Source organism: Aythya fuligula, chromosome 1 (assembly GCF_009819795.1).
Source record: "Aythya fuligula isolate bAytFul2 chromosome 1, bAytFul2.pri, whole genome shotgun sequence".
Classification (NCBI taxonomy): domain Eukaryota; kingdom Metazoa; phylum Chordata; class Aves; order Anseriformes; family Anatidae; genus Aythya; species Aythya fuligula.
In genome coordinates this window covers 3,833,124-3,850,572 of record NC_045559.1, presented here as the reverse complement: position 1 = coordinate 3,850,572, position 17,449 = coordinate 3,833,124, and the positions used below count along the sequence as shown (strand labels likewise).

Sequence of the window (17,449 nt, the reverse complement as noted above, 5' to 3'; positions counted from 1 at the left end):
TTAGGGCATCTTCCTCTAGGAAAAACAGGCATGTGTTTTTATGACAAAGAATATCTTTTTGGCTGTCTCCTTACATGGAGTCGAGATGGATGGAGTAAAAAAAAAAAAAAAAAAAAAAAAAAAAAGTGCACAATCCCTCAGTGTGCTACGCAGGAAAAATATATTCATAGACAAAAAAAAATGGTACTGTGTGGGAGCTGCAAAGGATGCAGAGATTTGGGATGTGGGAAGGAAGAGGGTGAGAGCATCAGCTGGAGAGGTGGGGGTGAATCAGCGAGACAGAGATGTGCTCCCCCAAGACAATGCACAAAATACATCCTCGGGGAGGGCAGAAGACTATTTTGATAGATTTTGGCTATTTTATTTTCCCCCTTTCTCCAAAAATCCATTTCAGCAATGGGTTTTATGCCACCCTGGGTGGAGGCAGGTTGATCGGATGCTGTTGCTGCTGCTGCTAAATTAATCTTTCCCCACAGAGGGCAGGAAAAATTCGGTAACCAGCTAAAATGCAACTCAGAAGAGGGAAGAAAATTCACATGCTGATGCAGGACAAGGATTTGGGGCATTCCCCTTCCTTCTGCAGCTCCGTGCTCCTCTCCATGTCTTTCCCAGAAGCTTCATCCGCTTCCAAAATCACCACCGCAAGAGCATCGAAAAGAGCAGGAAAGCGAACCTCCGCCTGAATTAAAATCACAGTCGCTTCAAATTAGATCCACCTAGTAACTCTTGGCTAAAAATGCCTAAATAACTGGAGCGGAAAGCTAGACCATACTTAAACTCCTAAATAAGTGGCCTGGTTTCCAAAGGCACGAACACGCAGCTGCTCCAAGCGAGGTCAGCTGGAAGGAGCATCATTACTATTTATAAGGCACTCTTGGTTGTGAGGGTGGCGGCAGCACAAGGTGCATTGGGAGGTATAAAAATGTAAAGCCAGGGATTGAAATCTGCAGATGAAATCACTTTGAGTGGGAATCCAGTGGGAACGGGGGAAAAATCCCAAATCTGTGAGAGCAATCTCTTATGGGGATTGTAGCCTGGTGACTTCTCTGAAATACCAAAATCCAAATACCTACTTTCCCTTATTTTGTGTCCCTGCTGTTAAAACACTGAAATGACCTAGCAGCCCATCCCAAACGGTGGGAAAAGGCTCTGTATAGGGCCCAAAATCCAAACCCTGGGCTCAAGTCCCCATCCCCTGGGGAAGAACCTACCTGGGTACCAATCCAGGGGATGGCAGCCAGCCCTGGCACCGTTCCTATGCCATCAAAATGCAGGGAACGGCAGCCCCAACTCTGACTAAGCTGTGATTCATCACCTTTTTTTCTTTCTTTTTCCTTTTTTTCCTTTAAAGGAAGATTGTAAGGAAAGCACGAGTCCCATTCATGCCTACGTTCAGTGCAGCATTGGGGCCATCGTGGCGTCAAAGATGAGAGGGTGCAATTTACGGGGAACCCGAGCGCCTCTTCGCATGGATAAATTTGGAGATGGTGCCTCAGGGCTTGTATCACCATGAAGATACAGCTATAGGTGAGCTCAGCTAACAGCAGGGCAGCAATTTCCAGAACAGCCTCAGTTTACCAGGCTGCGACATGGGCACAATCCTCCCTTCAGAGGCAGGTTGCAAAATTTAAGCCAGCAGCTGCCCAACTTCTTGCTAGCGCGCTGAAGGCACCATTTTGCAACAGAGCAAATTACTCATCCGGGAGAGAGCAGGGGTATTTATAAACAAATTTGAAAAAAAAAAAAAAAATTTTTTTGCTTCCGAAAAAAGAATCAGGGGGGCCATGGGGAAGCCAGGAAAGCTGCCTGCAGCACACCAGGGGAGGCAGGGGCTTTCGGAAGGGTCAAGGAGGAACCAAGTGGTTGCGTCCTCCTCTTGACTGCTGGACAGGGAACTGCTGTCGCTGCTGGGGTGGCTTTTTGGGGGAGTCCTGGAGAAGTTTGCAAAACTTCTGGGCCTGTTGCTCATGGCCCTTTGTGCCTGCACGTTTAAATTGCTCTGCTTGTGGTGGTGACAGATTCGCTCTCCTGAATGTGGCAGGGAGAGCCCAATTCGGTCTCTGATCCCCCCTTCAACTCTGCAACGGGGAGAGCAGGATCAGGGCAGAGCAGAGAACATCTTGTGCCCTAAGCCCTCCTCCATTTACCCAAACACCCAAGAAATCAACCCGTTCCCCCAGCTGGGGACAGGCTGTCCCCTTTGTACACTATTGCACTCTGCAATTGGACCTGACGTGTTAACGAAACGGCTTCCTTCCCCAGCTGTAAGCAACTCGGCTTGGGGTGAGCAGCCGAGCACCAAAATACCCCACAGAGCAGGCACTCAGGGCCACCCAGCATCTGCCAGTCGGCACAGGCAGCACCTTGCTTAAAATAGCTGCAAGTGGAGAAGGGGAAAAATTCAAATGGGTTTGAGGAACGAGGGCTGATAGCGAAAGGGGGAAATCCCCAGGGAGGAACGAGGCGTTGCTCAACCCCACTCCATCGGCCCCAGTCAAATGCCCTGCCGGGAGCTGAGCTCGCCTTTTCTTGGCAGCCAAGAGGCAGGAAAAGCCACGAGGGATCTGCACAAATGCATGTGGAGGCTTTCAGCAACGCTTGAGCAACAAGTGCCAAAATCAGCTCGCGTGCACGTGAGCCGGCTTGCAGCAACGGTGCTAGCCAGGAAGGAAAAAAAAAAAAATCCAACCAAAAAAGCTCACATCACCGTCTACCAGCAAAATGAGGCCCCCTTAAGGTTTCTCTAAATGCCTTCTTGGCCATATCCACCCCTCAGACCTGGTCGCTCTTGCTCGGTCCCTCTGCTCTGAGCACCCCCGCGTGCTGTCGCTGTCATGCTCGGTGCTACACAGAAAGTATTTGGGGGGCAGTAAATTCTGCCTGAAGTCAACCCTCTTTCCTGCTATGCCGTCAGCCTTGCTAAAAGCATTTTTTTCTCCTCTTTCTTTTCATTCAGGAGCCCCTCAAGCAGAAGGATGAGGGTTCAAGCCTAGTTAGCACCTGATTTACTGCAAGGAGCTTTGCAAAGGGAGGATGGCAGTGCTGTGGTTTAGGAATTTGCACTGATGCTGATACAAGGCAAGAGACACCCAAAAAGTGAGTGATTTCTGTGCTGTTAGGAAAAGGAAACACAGTCCGGGAGGACAAAAAGTGCAGGTGATGAGAAGCGTCAATTGGCAGCACGGGAGAAAGTGATTGTGGCTCAAAAGAGGTGCCAAAAGTAACAGGAAATATTTCAAGCTGTCGGATTTGTGCCCAAACTAGAGACTTTTGGTTATAACTGGGTGAGTTAAAGGCAAACAGCAAAGGAAATGGGAGAGGTGCAAATGAATTGCCTGCCCATGATGAATATGTGGAAGAAGGAAGGATGAGAGCCTGGATTTCAAGTGCATTCCCCAAGCTAGGAGTAGAATCCCCAGGGATCCTTCTGTCATTGTGCTGAGATCTCGGAGAGGGCTGGCAGGTCCCTGGAAAGTCCCAGTAAGACTCAAGGGCTTAGGCAGGTATCCAGGAGCCAGGACTGATGAGCCCAAAGGAGCCTTTTAGATTGATGTTCCTATTTAAAATCCCATGGAAGGGGTTTTATCTCTGATTCATGGACCAGTTTTGCCTAAACCAGAAAATATGATGCAGATGCATCTCTTCTTCCAAATTACCCCAATACACTGTCCCACAGAAAGCACCAGGATGAGGTCCCTGTGGCCTGTCCATGAGAGGCCTCTCAGGGGACACTAGCCGAGGAGATAAAATTTATGGTCTGAAAATCTCCTGTAATTTTCAAGAAACAAAAATAAGTTGGAAATAACATTCTGAACCTGCAACGTCCATTGGAGCGGGAACATTTCTCAATGCCGGCTGAAAGCCTGCTCAGAAACGTGTCCAAGCAGCTTGAGCAACGTCCTGTGCAAGTTCCCGACCTCGGAAGGCAAGTGCAAAACAAATCTCCCCCCGCAAGCAGCTAAATCAGACAGACAACCGGCTCCCTAGGCTGCGGAGACAAACACGGAGCTTTAAAATTGTTAGAGGGTAATTACACAGCCAGGAGCCGGGGATATTCCGGTCTCAGGAATCTGATACTGTTTTCCCTTGAAATGAAATCCGGCTGAAAGATTCCAGGCTTGGTCCCAACAGAGAGGGTCAAAGGCTGCAGAGCTGTCAGGGAGCCAAAAAATCCAGATTTTGACGCTGCCGGTGACTCCACGACACCAATATTCACCTTATCGTGCCTCCTCCTGATGGGTACTTTCAGTTATATCAAACAAACAATTCACACTTTGTCCTGGGCTTTTATATCAGGTGTGAAATCCCCCACTGGAGCCCTGGGATTGAATCAGGGTGTAGTGCCACAAGATGCTAAACTCAACCGGAGGTTACCCAGCTCCGGGGTAAGACACCACAACCACAAGGCACCGACCCAGCCCCAAATCCTGCTGGGTGGAAAGAAAAGGGCAATTGTAGGGCTTCTGTGTCCCAGATGAGGCTGTGTCAGCTCAGATTGCCCCTGTCCTGCTGCCAGCACATCCCATAAAGTGCCAAGGTGCTTTGCCCAGATACATCAGCAGAAATAGGGCCACATGCTCATGCCTGATCCAGACCCAATTCGTGGTGCAAAGCCATGCAGCAGGTCCAAGATTTGCCCTGCTCTGAGCACAGATTGCTACAGGGGTCATTTAAATGGCCTATTTTTGGGGTGGTCTTGTAGGAGGTTGGGTTAATTAGGAGCTTAATTCCCCAGCCCCGTGGTGCATGTGGGATGCAGCCCTCCACCGCCATCGGAAACACCCTAGGGACCAGCCTATTTAAGGTGGAGGCTGGTCACCCTCCGGAAATCACAGCCTCTCATTATCATTATCATTAGAGGACTCTGCTGTTGAATTATTGCCCAACGCTTTATTTGCACCTGCCTTTCATTAAGGGCCGGGATCGTTATCTCATCATCATCGCAGCTTATTAAATCAAACAATGGCAAAGGCTGTGGCCTCTCATTTGGGGACTGACTCACCTTGTGATGTAACAGGGACAACCTCAGCGGTGCCATGGTGACCGGCAGGCTCCTCAGGAGCACTGATGTCACCGAACCAGCTGCTGGGGATGCAGGGGAATCTCCTGGAAGAAGCCAAGGAGCACCAACACAACGCTCTTGGCTCACTGTGAAAGTTTCGCGTTAGCCTGAGGGCGGCCGGGGTTAGGGAGGAAGCAAACCTTGTGGTTTGTGCTCGTAGGCAGCAAAATGTGGCAGATTAATCACAGCCTGGGAAAAAGGATGTTTTATTTATCTCTGCCATCACCCCCTGCTAATATCAGTGCAGGTCCTGGTATGTTTTTTTTTTTTTTTCTATCAGGGGTGATAAAACACCACCTTACAGGGCAGCATCCTGGGAGGATCTGCTGTTGGGAGCATCCACAAGAAGGCTGTGGGTAGTATTTGGGAAGGATTTGTGTCAGTTTGGGTGTCTGCAAGGAGCTGGTTGCTTCTGACCATCTGCAGAGAGAAATGGGCACTCCCGAAGTGATTCACCTGCCCTGCCACGGACACTGAAACCAGGCTAAGTTGTGTTCTGGAGGTGTCCATGGCCTGTGAGCATTGGTCTACAGCTAAAGCCATCTGATGCAAATCCTGGTGGGCTTCAGGATGAGGTGATCCAAAATGCAATTCCTTGTTCCTCAAGACTCAAGCCTTGCTCCTCGAGACACAAACCCACGCTGGGAGCTAGGATGAAGCTTTGATGAGGAGCTGCATTTCGAAACTGCGTACGTGCTGAGGATCTCTCCACACCCTTGTGAGCACGTCTGCTGTATCGACAAGCCGCTCGTCCCTGCTTCCTTGCAGGGCTGGGACCATGCAGGCAGTGGCAGGTGATGGTTGCCCAACAGCATCCCACACCTTGATCCCAGCTGAGAAGAACCATGATTGGGACCAGCACCACTCCTTGGTTCCCTGTTCCCTCCCCAAGGGCTCACCTCTCCATCCAGCTGATGGAAACCACAAGCCACCAAGAAGTGAGGTTTAAGTGTCCCAGGCTGTTGTCATATGCTCTTAAACCTGAGACCTGCAAGGATTTTAGGATGTCTGTGGAAAAATAACCAAGCATGTATGGTCAATATGTTGAAATTCAGAATGGGAAGGTCCATGACTACGCTGAAAGATGTCCAAGGACCAGCCAACTGAAAGGCCATCATGAGATGGCAAGGATTTCTGAGTTCTCTGAACCAGGAATGAAAATGATCAAGAGATGAAAGACATCTTGATGAAAGATGAGGATCTGCTCTTGAGGGACATCTCAAGGAGGTCTGTCTTCAGCTGTGGGAGCCAGGCTGAGTCTCCATATCTCTTGCTGGAGCTCTCCACAGCCCCAGGTAACCTTTCAGATCTCCTAATGACTTAGCCAATTCCTGGAGCTGAATAGCTAGAAGCAGTGCACACAGGTTGCTGGAATGCAGAGGTTAAATAACCAGACTTTCTTATCAGGCTTTTCTCAAATTTTGTTCTGCATGGAAGGCAAATATTTCAATTTATCTAATTCCTACCAGAAGTTTTCAATTTGTGTATTTTGTTTAATCATTTCCATACCATGAAGACCTAGCCAGAAAAAAAGAAAAGTCAAAACCGGTCCAAAAATATCTACAGAATTTCGTTTCTTCTTTCACTGATATTTTCCAATCAGACATGAAAAATATTAACGGGAAATTTCTCTGAGATATTGGGTCAAACTGAAATATGGGGAGCTTGTTGCCAACATATTTTCTCAAATGTATTTGCATTTTCCAAGCCACAATGACAAGCAGTTAACAGCTTCTTGGAGAGAGGGTAGGGGGGAAAGAAAGGAAAAGGAAAGAAAACTTGGCTGAATGTTTAGATTTCTGCCCTGGACTTGGTAGTTTGGTAGGGAACAGGAGGGCCGCCACCATGCTTTGTAACACTGGGAATGACCCAGTTTTGTCCCCAACCAGCTGCTGTCACTTGAGCTGAGAAGCAGAGCCAAGAGATCTGGGACACACACGTTCCTATCCCGTTGACCATGAGCTGTCCCCACTGAGTGTGATGGAGAAGGGGGAAAACAACTCTTACTGCACCTGCTTTGGTATTTCTGGCACCACCGCTCACTGGGGAATCAGAGCACAAACTCCTTGCCCTAAGGGGGCTGCAATTTCCCCTTCCTACTCCTCAAACCCCAAACAAACAGCTGTGGGGGGATGTGGGCTCATCCCACGTGTTCCTCTGCACTGTGTCCTCGTGCTCAGCGCCGTGCCGGGGGCTCGGCACGTCCCTGCTTGCAGCGTCCAGGCGGTGACGGCGAGGTCGGGGTGAGGGTTTCGCATTTCCCTGCCCGGCTGTTTACCCTGGGCTCAGGCTACATCCAAACAACTGCTACAGTACGTCCTGAGTCACCACAGGCTCTGGCAGACGGGTGGTTTCGCCTGACAGCTTCCCAGTACAGAAAGCAAGCTGGGCTCAGGATGAAGGCACAACCTGCCTTTGCTTTGTGCCATGCGTTTATCACCAGGGCTTGGGTGGTTTGGGGCACCTGAGGGATGGGCGCATCGTTCCTGTTGCTGGGCAAAGCATCATGATGATGTGGTTGGAGAGGTTCTGGGGTCACCCATCCCACACGTTGAGCCAGCAGGAGCCCCAGTCTGCACCCCTATGGGTGCTCGCACACATGGAGGTGTGCATGGAGCCCAGAGCATCTCCCAGACCTTCCAGCTCTGTAAGAGCAAGGTCTTCCTGCAGCCCCAGCCCGCAGGCATCCCACCAGCGTGGGCTTGGGGTGAAGGCAAGGGTCATGGTAGCTGCACTCCCCCTCATTTTCAGCACGTGCTGTGAGCACAGATGTGCTGTGGGTCCCCTCCCCATCTCACCTTAAACAGATGCTTGTTCCAGAGGTGGCCAGCCCCAAAAACCCACCCCACACAGCCCACTGAGCCTGGTCAAGCACAGCAACTTTGGGCCATGGGACACGTGCAGGATCACACGCGATCACCTCCGTCCCTGCTGCTGTCTGAAGCTACTTAAAAATCTGGTCATTTTGCATTCAGACAGAGGCAAGTCATCGATGAAACGAGGTGACTAAGCCCTGGTGCTGGCACACATCAGCCACATCCCTCGCTGCTTTGTCTCGTCTCATTCGTAGCCGGGCCGTTAGCCACCGCGGCCACATTAGCCAACTCAACCCCATGGCTGCAAGCACGTCCCGGTAGCAAAACCAGACCCAAAAACAGAAAAGGTATCCATAGATTCTCCAAAATTTGGCTCTCAGGCTGTAAATCCATCTCTAGAAAAGCCCTCTTTCCACCCGCGTGTCCTTCACCAAGTTACTCAAATCACTGCCGTTGCAACAACAATTTGTTGGGCATTCTTTGATGGTTTGTTAAATCGCTCTCAGATTCATGGTGTTTGGCTTGGGTTAGTTTCTGAGCAGCTCAGCTGCATGCAAAAATTAAAAAAAAAATAAATAAAAAAGAGGGGAAGAGAGATTGAGGAAGAGGAAACCCAGCAGCAACCAGAGGCAATTTCACATTTAAGAAGACCAAAGGGTTTGCAGACCGTGCTCCCCCACACATGTGTTGTTCCCAGCTGCTGAGGTGGAAACCCACTGCCTGCCTTTGGCAAAGAAACCTCGGAGAAACAAGCAAACGTATCACTGCTGACAGGTGCCTCTTCTGCCTCGACTCATCCCGCTCAGGGCACGGTTCAAAACACAGTGATTTTGCTAGCAAACCTGCTACAGAGTCCCTCATCCCACCCTGGAGCCCTGTCCTCAGCTGTCAGCTGGACCTGGTTCTCTCTTTTTTTTATTTTTTTTTTATTATTTTTGCAAAGGTAGCATTGTTTCGCAGCATGGGTCCATCCTCAGGGCAGTGGTGTTGGCACAAAGCTGGGCAGCATCCCACAGTGCTGGAATGAAGGAGCTTCCTCTGGCTGCCAAAGCCCAAATCCCAGCCCCGGCCACATCCTGCTGCTCCTGTTAGAAACCCCTCATTAATCAGAAGGGTTTCTAAGAAAATCATTGAGCAGGATTAAAACCAGGTCAAAAGCTCCAATCTCTGCCCTGGGCTCGTTACAGTCTCCTATTGGCATCAAGGCTGGATGCTTGCCCAGGTCACACCCTGGGGTGAAGGGACCAGTTTCCTCCAAAATTATATCCCTGTCTACAACGCATTTATTCTGCACTCATGCAGGATAAACTGTCAGTGCCCATCTGTATTTTTAGGGGCAGAATAACTCAGTTTCCCTGAAATCAGCACTGTGGCTCTGCGGAGGGCATTTAGTCCCTGCCTTGAAGCCCACGAGCAAGGCACCAGAAGTGCAGAAGCAGCCAGAGCACCCCAGGGACTGAAATTTGTGCACAGGCAGGGGGGGCTCCATCCCCCTTGGGGGCTTGAAAATAGACGTGAGTGCAGGAAGCAGGATGCTCGATTTCACCCTGGAGCCACTTGCAATAAATCCCGGCGAGTTTAACAAATCCTGCTGTTTACCAAGCCGAGCTGTTCCCGAGCTTTCCTAGAAATCTTGGTGGAGGAGACCCAGGCACCAGCTCCCGCTGCTCGCGTCCCTGCTGGTGGCTGGGGAAGTGGAGGCAGTGAGGACGTCCTCCCCGTGCACGCGTGAGCGGGGCGTGCACAGCCCGTGCACGCTCTGCAAGCTTGCATGTGCTCGGAAGCCCCACGGCCCCACCATCCGCCGCGTGCCGGCCAGAAAAGGAGCCGTAAACAAGTTTACCCTGCAAAAGGGCTCTCCCCGGGTCAGCTCGGGCAAGCCAGCTGCCAAGAGGAGTGCTCGGGGAGGGAAATAAATCATCTTGTCTGGAAGGGGTTTTGGGTTGCAGCTGGTTTAACTCCAGCCCTGCCGCGTCCTGGCCCAAAAACCTGCTGCTGGTTCTACCAGGCAAGCCGAAACCGGGGCTGAGGCTGCTCAGGGATGCAGCAGCCCCTCCTTTTTTTAATAGCAAACTTAATGTTTCCCATTCCCCAGCCCCAAAACAGCATCATTTCTACCCAGGTTGTTTCACGGGGAGATATTTGTACACCCCAGCCTGAGCTCTGTTCCCAGAACAAGTACAACTTTCCTCAGTTTCCAACCCAAAACTCTCTGGATGGGGTTTTAACACCCTGTTCCTCTACACGGGCTGATGTTCAAGCCGTGTGTCACACTACCCTGAGGTGCAGAGCAGCGATGCACACCGGGATGTCCCTGCCCTGGGATAGGGGACACAGCACCACATGTTTCAGCAGGGACAGGTTTGATGCAGAGTGTTGGAGCTGCAGATAAGGAGTTTGGATCCCTGCCACGCTGCTGCCGGAAAGGAACCAGCAGCAGGACTGCAAGCACCCTGCAGAATTTTGTGTGTGGCTCCAAATCACTGGGGATGCACCGGGCTCCAGCAGGGATTTAATTTTTGCATGTGGCAGGGAGGAGATGGCACCCGGAGGGATGCTCTGCCCGGGATGGGATGCAGCCAGACCCATGGATTGCAGCGTGACCCACAAGTCCCAGGGCAGAGCCACCAGCAGGTGCCCAGAGATTGCCTCACCAAATCCCCCGTGAAGTCCCAGGGCACGGGGAGGTTGGGGACAGCCCGTTTGGGTACAGTAGCAGTGTCATGGCCACACGCAGCCAGGTACAGTGCGTCGGACTCGGTGTCCCATCGTATCAAATCACCGCCTTTGCTAGAAATAGCATGGGCTTGTTGCAGCCCTGTGCCTCTCTGCTTGTGTCCCAAAAGTCTCCAAAACGCCACAGCCACTGGCACAGCGCTGCGCCCTCCCCTGCCTCAGTTTCCCCTGCCATGAGTGATAAATCTGGTAACCCTCAGACTGGGATTAAAGGACTGGGGAGAGGGGCTAAGAAACTCAGCAGCCAAACACGAACCAACAGCATGATGCCCTTGGGGTAAAAAAACAAATAGATAAAAATCCCTGATCCCTGTTTATTCAGCCTTTCTGCTGTGAAAATGTGTCTGCATTTCAAAAACTCCTGGGTGCCCTGCAGAGACCGAAGGCAGCACCCGAGTGCGTGTGTGCACGCATGCAGCAGGTGAAGGGCGATCACGCCTTGCCGGCTGCTGGTTTTGAAATCCTCCCACGTCCCTCGGCGAAGAGCCCGCGGTCATCTGATTTTAGGCGAACACCTCCAGAGCTCGCCTTCGCCAGGCAGGATGGCTCCTGCCGCACGCAAGGATGCAGGGATGAAGCTGCTGTCATCGCAGCAGAGAAGGCGAGGTGAAGGGAGGCAGGGTTGTGTTACGGTGAGATGAATTTCTCCGTAGTTGAGGGTGTGTTAGGAAGGGGTGAGGCATGCCCAGGTGTTTTTTTTTTAACATGAGGTGGTCACTGAGCAGGGTGTTCAGCTGGTGGCATGCGTGAAATGCAGTTGGGTTGTGCCAATGCTTGTTCATCATGTAAATATGGCATAGGAGAGCCCTCCATCCATGCAGGAGGGAGGCTGGAGACCAAGGGGAGGGTTTTTTGAGGGTTCCTCCAGCAGCCCGAGCTGCCTGCTTCGTGTCTGGCCCTGGGAAGGCAGGTTGGAGGCACGTCTGCCTGCTCCCGGCTTAGGAAATGCTATCAGGAATTGCATCTTTATGTGGTTTCAACTCCCAGATTCAGGAAGTCTGAGAGGCTCTGATGACCCGCTTAATGCACCGTCTGGTTTCTGGGTCCCCAAAATCCCCACTGGACATCACAGCTCCCCCGAAACAACTCTAAGCCTCCTGCCCCCATTTAAAGCTGGGCAGTGGGTCCAGCTACAGCACAACCCCTGGACATGGTAACTTCTTATACCCATTAAAAGCTCTTAATTAATGTTATAAAAGCTAAAGAAAGTGTAATGTCACAAAGACGGTGGAGAGGTCATACTCATCGAGTGCTTTATTGCAGCTGAGGAGAGCAGGGACGTCCTCGAATGGATGGGATGTGGGCACAGACACCTGTGAGTTTGGGTCATTTGCTCATGTTTTTGCTCCAGAAGCCAGCCAGGTGAAAGGAGCTCAGATTAAACCAGGAGCCACAAGGAAATCACCCCAGCAAGAAGCACAGTCCGGGGGGAAAGCGGGACACGAGGGAGGTTCAAGGCTTCCAGGAAAAGGTGATGGCTGAAAACAAGGCAATGGTTTAAGGAAAGCACGAGCCGGTGAGTCAGGGAAACCAGAGACAGCTCCACGGCACATTTCCTGCCTGCCCTTTGAGCAGACGGCTGCGAGCAGACGCCCACACGGGCACAGACACCAGGACGGACACCACAAGAGGGTTGGGACACTCAGACCACCCCCAGCAGCTCCCTCCTGCTTCGCTTGAGCCGCGTCACCCGGAGGAGCAATTCACTGATGCTCGGAAATCCCTCTTTGAGCCGAAACGCCGAGGAGTGCCAGGAAAGCAGAGAAGAGAGGAGCGAGAGCTGACGTGAGCAGCAAACCCAGCAGTGTGCGGAGCTGTGAGGCATTCCCAGCAAGACAGAAAGCAGCAGAAAGCGGGGAGAAAACACTTGCTTAAGGACCAGGAACCTGCATAAAAGCACATCTCCGCCCTGAGCTGGAATCGCCCTGGAAATGCCTGCAGCAGGGTGTGTTACCACCTGAACACACACACACACGGGTTGTGATTTAAGGGAAGAGTGCAATAAAGGGATGCAGAGCAAAAATAGCAGCAGGATGTGGCACTGGACTGACCGTTCCCTTCGTACTCGTGTGCCAAAAGCTCCTCTGCTCCCTCCGACCACTCAAAGAGCTTCCGTGACCTCAATGAGCAGAAATAGGGCCAGAAGACATCCGTGTCCCCCCAGAGGGGACACTGCAAACCAGGGCTCCAGCACCTGTTTGGAGGTGCTGTGGGACACCCAGCACACCTGTAGCGGGGTCAGTAGGTGCAGCACACCGTGGGGCTCTTTGCAGAGCAGGTCTCTGCCCTACACTTGGCCCCAGGGCTGAATTTGGGGGTTTTGTCACAGTCCCCAAGATCTCCAGACAGCTCGGGTGATGGGGAATGGATCGGTCCAGGAGGTTGGTGCGATGTAGGGAGGAAGGAGCCAGGTCAGGGCTCTGGTTGGATCCATCTCAGCCATGTGCTGCCAGCGTGAAGCCAAGCACCTGGCTGTCCTTGTGGCCACTGGAGATGGACAGGTCCCCTTAGGGATGTCGACCCCATCCACCATCACCACCCCTCCTCTGGTCTTGTTGCCTCCAGGGGGGACCTGGATGCCTGGCCCATGATGAAGACCTTACTCCAGGGGGTTAAGCAAGGTGAGACCTATCTGGCCCCATGTGATATGTGCAAGGACGCTCTCCAGACCACTCTCAGCCCAGGGAAGTGATGTTTAACCCAACTCATGTGTGCAGCAATCACAGGGCACTGCTTCCCTTCCTGCTGCCAGCCCTGCTGATAAGGGACAGCGCTCAGGTTTCGGCCACAGACCCCACAGGAGCCCCCAGACCCACCCATTTGTGCATTTTCCAGCATCTCTCCTTCCTCTCCTCCTCCCTCCTCCCCTTCTCCCTTCTTCCCTCCTTCCTCTCCTGCCCCAGACGCCGTGTGGTAACAAACCACTCCGTGCGTGCCACAGGGCACGCTCCCCAGGGGATTTCCCCAAAACACACCCAGCAGCCCTGTCTGGAGACAGGGTGTCCTCCAACCCTGGTCAGCAGGTCCATCACACCCATGGCTCTGCTAATCTCCACCTTGCTATCAGCTCTTCCTGCACAGACAACATGCTCAGCACCACCAGCTCTCTCCCCGTGGCCCCTAATCCAGCACTAATGTGCCCTGAGGACCAGCAATCCCAGCAGGTCTCCCTGTCCAACTCATTTGTCCTTTGACAGATGACAAACGCCCTGTTCTCTGCCAAGATCCTGTCTGCTCATCACCTGCACTCTCCCACTCTTCCCCACATCAGTAATTAAATTGTGTTTTTCGGGCCAGGGGCAAGGCTTTTTAGCTGGGAGCTCCCTTGGCTGGGGTTTGCCAGCACCCAAGAAGGGGACTTTCTCCAGCACGTTGTAGCTGGATGCTGTAAGAAATCAGCTCCTGCCCCGAGCCCGTCCCTTCTAATTGTCCTCGAGCATCCCTGCCAGAAATGCTTTCCCCCGCCAGAAACACTTTCCCCATTACCTGAAGCTGCCAAAAGAGCCTTGAGGTTGGCTGAACGGCGGCTGCTGCGGGCAGGAACCGCAAACCCTGGGGCGATGCCACTGCCTGCAGTGCCTGCAGTGCAAGGAGGCAGAGCAGAGCCAGGACACCCAGGAATTCAGCACAGATTTGTCAGGGAGACCCAGCAAAGCGATGCCAAAACCACAAGAAGCAAAAAGGCAACAGAGCTAGGGGGGAGTTTGCATTTTAGGCCCACAGGATGCTCTGTTTCTGCATGCAGAGGGGTGCAAGGATGGCTCAGAGCCTCCCCAGGGAAAGCCCCAAAGGCTCCGTGTGCCTCAGGCTACCTGGGATTTGCAGAGCAGCAGCCTCCAGGCACAGCCTCCTCTTTGCAGATGCTCGGAGAGAGCCCTGGGGTGAGGTGCTGCCCCAAAAAGGCTCCCAAAGGAATCGCTCAGCCTCCTGGCCAAGCTGGCTGGAGTCCCCATTTCCCCCTGCTCTCATCCAAACTCCCACAGGTCAAAACGGTCTCAGCGAGCCGTGCAGCCTCCATCTGCAAGAAGAAGAGGTCCTTGGGAGGCTCTTCAGCACGAGCTCATCATCTTGGCTCAAGGAGCTGGACCAACCCCATCCACACCAGCCTCTGAGCTGTGCTGGACCTGCCCGAGGTCCTCCTGGAGGAGCTGCAAGCTGCTGGCAGCTGCTCTGGCGTTTCAAGGTTGACCTCTAGAGGAGGTTTGTAGAGGAGCTGTGGCTGGGACAGAGACCACGAGGTAGGTACAGGACCGAACTGCTCGCAGCAGGGTGACGAGGACTTGCAGTGCCCCCAGGACCTAGCGGTGACAGCGAGCGCGGCGTGGTGCCGTGCCACAATAAATTGGTCCTCCCCAATTCAGGCGTGCAGGGAAGGACCACGAGGAAATAAAGCCTCATTCCTGCAGCCCCACCACGTGTCCCCAAGGGCTGGAGATCTGTGTGGGGTTTCTGTTATTGGGAACAAGGCTGAGAACACGGCAGGACACAGCTGCCCTTCAACACGGGAGGCTCCCCTTCGCTCTCCATGCTTTTAAAGCCTGACGTGCTTGGCTTTCCTCCTACTGCCCACAGCCCACTCTCTCCCTCCTCTCTAAAGGAAACCATTTATCACCTAAAATTAAATCAGGACCTGAAACCTGCTGTGCTGTCAGGATGCGAGGGTGTGAACCACATCGTTTTTCACTGAGCCTTACATCTGACATAAATCTCCGCGCCGGGGACCAGGCGCGCAGCGAACACGGCTGCGGGCAAACCACCACACGCCCAAACCATCCTCCCCACAAGAGGGAGAAGGGAGAAAAACCCAGCCCAGCTGCCTCTTCCAAAGCCCCATTTCCTCCCGTGATTCCCTTGCATGCCCCACTAACCTCAGGGTTTAGGATCCCCGTGGTGGTACCCTCTGCCCCAGCACAGCACCAGCTGCACCCCAGTTTGGAGACATCTACTCCAGCAAAGTGTCTGGGTGAGAGGCTGAGGAGCATCTTCTCCCCACGTCCTTGCATGTTTCGACCTCCCCCTGCCCTTGTGCCTGCTGGGGAAGACTTCTCTCCCCTGAGTTTCTCCTCCCCGTAGAGCTCCTGGAACAAGGAGCCACCCTGAGCATCCCCACCTTGATCCCCCGATGGGACATGCCGTGATGAGGAGGAGGAGGTGACGTGAAGGCCTCCGCTTTGCAGCAGCCCTGGGGAGGATGGGAAGCTCATCCACCCATCCTTGGGGCAGCAAACGTGGCCACCGGGGCTTTGGGGACCCAAGGCTGGGTCCTCCTTGCCCCACGCTGCCAAGCTGGGGAAGGGCAAGACTGCTCTGCTTGCTGGGATGGGGTTTCATGGAAAAAAAAAAAAAAAGAAAAAAAAAAAAAGAGGTGATGTGGGCATTGGGGAGCAGCACGGTGTGACAGGGGGATGCCCAGGTGGGATGACCCTCCTGAAAGCCTTTCTTCTCCCAGTTGCCCACCAGCACGGCTCCTCGGGCTGAGCATCTCCCCCAAGGACCCACACAATGCGGTCAAGTTGCCGCTCTCAGCCTGCATCCCCTGAAACACAGCACGGAAACCTTCCTCCTCCCCTCTCCTCCCTTCCACCACCCAGAGCTGACTTATTCCTCTATAGCAATGAGAAAGAAAAACCCCACAACCAAGAGGACACAGCCTGCCTTTCTCCCACCCCATCACAGCATCCCTGCGCCCCATCACAACACGAAAACAGGAGACGCAGCAAAACCCGGCGCCCCCTTTTCTCACCACTGCAAGGAGGCCCCGGGGACACCCCAGTGCCCTCCCTGCTCCCCTCCCCGGGCCGGGGGGGAGCACCCTAGGGTGCTGCCACCCCCTGCCCCCCATCACCCAGCCCCTACCTTTGCGGAACGGCATGGGCGGGAGGAGGCAGGGCTGCGCTGGGGCGCGATGTCCGGCTCCGTTTCTCGTTTTATTGCCCTTCTTCCTCTGCTTTCTCCTTCTTCAGAAGGAAACGGACATATTTGGGCAGAAAGCGGCGTCATTTGGGGGCAGGCGCTGCGGAAAGGAGGAAGTTCGTGGGGTTTGGCAGCTTTAACCCTTGGCACCCCGGAGACTGCAGGGCTGGGAGGGAAGATCTTTTCTCTTCTCTTCTCTTCTCTTCTCTTCTCTTCTCTTCTCTTCTCTTCTCTTCTCTTCTCTTCTCTTCTCTTCTCTTCTCTTCTCTTCTCTTCTCTTCTCTTCTCTTCTCTTCTCTTCTCTTCTCTTCTCTTCTCTTCTCTTCTCTTCTCTTCTCTTCTCTTCTCTTCTCTTCTCTTCTCTTCTCTTCTCTTCCTTTCCCTTCTCTTCCTTTCCCTTCTCTTTCCCTTCTCTTTCCCTTCTCTTTCCCTTCTCTTTCCCTTCTCTTTCCCTTCTCTTTCCCTTCTCTTCCTTTTCTTTTTCAATTTTATTTCCTTTCTATTCCCTTCTCTTCCCTTCTCTTCCTTTTCTTTATCAATTTTCTTTCCCTTTCCCTCTCTCTTTCATTTTTTCCTTTTCTTCCTGGCAGGACCTGTACAGAACTAGGTGGAATAGGGTGGATGCAGATGGGATAATGGTGTTTTGACCTCCAAAATTATCTCCCACATCATCTCTGCCCATCCGAAACCAACAGATTACCGATCCCATCACCTGTGTAGTGATGCTGGGCTAAACCGGGAGCTGGTCCCGACACCAAAAGCTCAGATACCCCTCTCAGCATCCCCTGGCACAAACAAGTCCAAGCCCAAGACTCTGGGTATGGCTGCTGCACATGGAGATGTCCCTGAGCATCAGCACAACAGGGGGGACAAAAGCAGGGAAGATTTGGTGGCACAGGCTGCTGGGTTTCCTTTCCCCCAG

The 17,449-nt window shown here is 52.8% G+C and overlaps 1 protein-coding gene across 4 annotated transcripts in view; it reads right to left on the bottom strand.

Moving 5' to 3' along the window:
- The window catches only part of PFKFB3 (6-phosphofructo-2-kinase/fructose-2,6-biphosphatase 3), a 37,224-nt gene extending 20,544 nt beyond the window's left edge, over positions 1 to 16,680 (bottom strand). For 2 of the 4 annotated variants that reach the window (XM_032203631.1, XM_032203642.1), the window contains exon 1: positions 16,471 to 16,680. In XM_032203631.1, the coding sequence (XP_032059522.1) occupies positions 16,471 to 16,614 (144 nt within the window). In that variant the 5' untranslated portion in view covers positions 16,615 to 16,680. The remainder of the gene's footprint in view (positions 1 to 16,470) is intronic. The other 2 variants (XM_032203621.1, XM_032203651.1) reach the window with 2 other exon arrangements.
- Between the last annotated feature and the right edge of the window lie 769 nt (positions 16,681 to 17,449).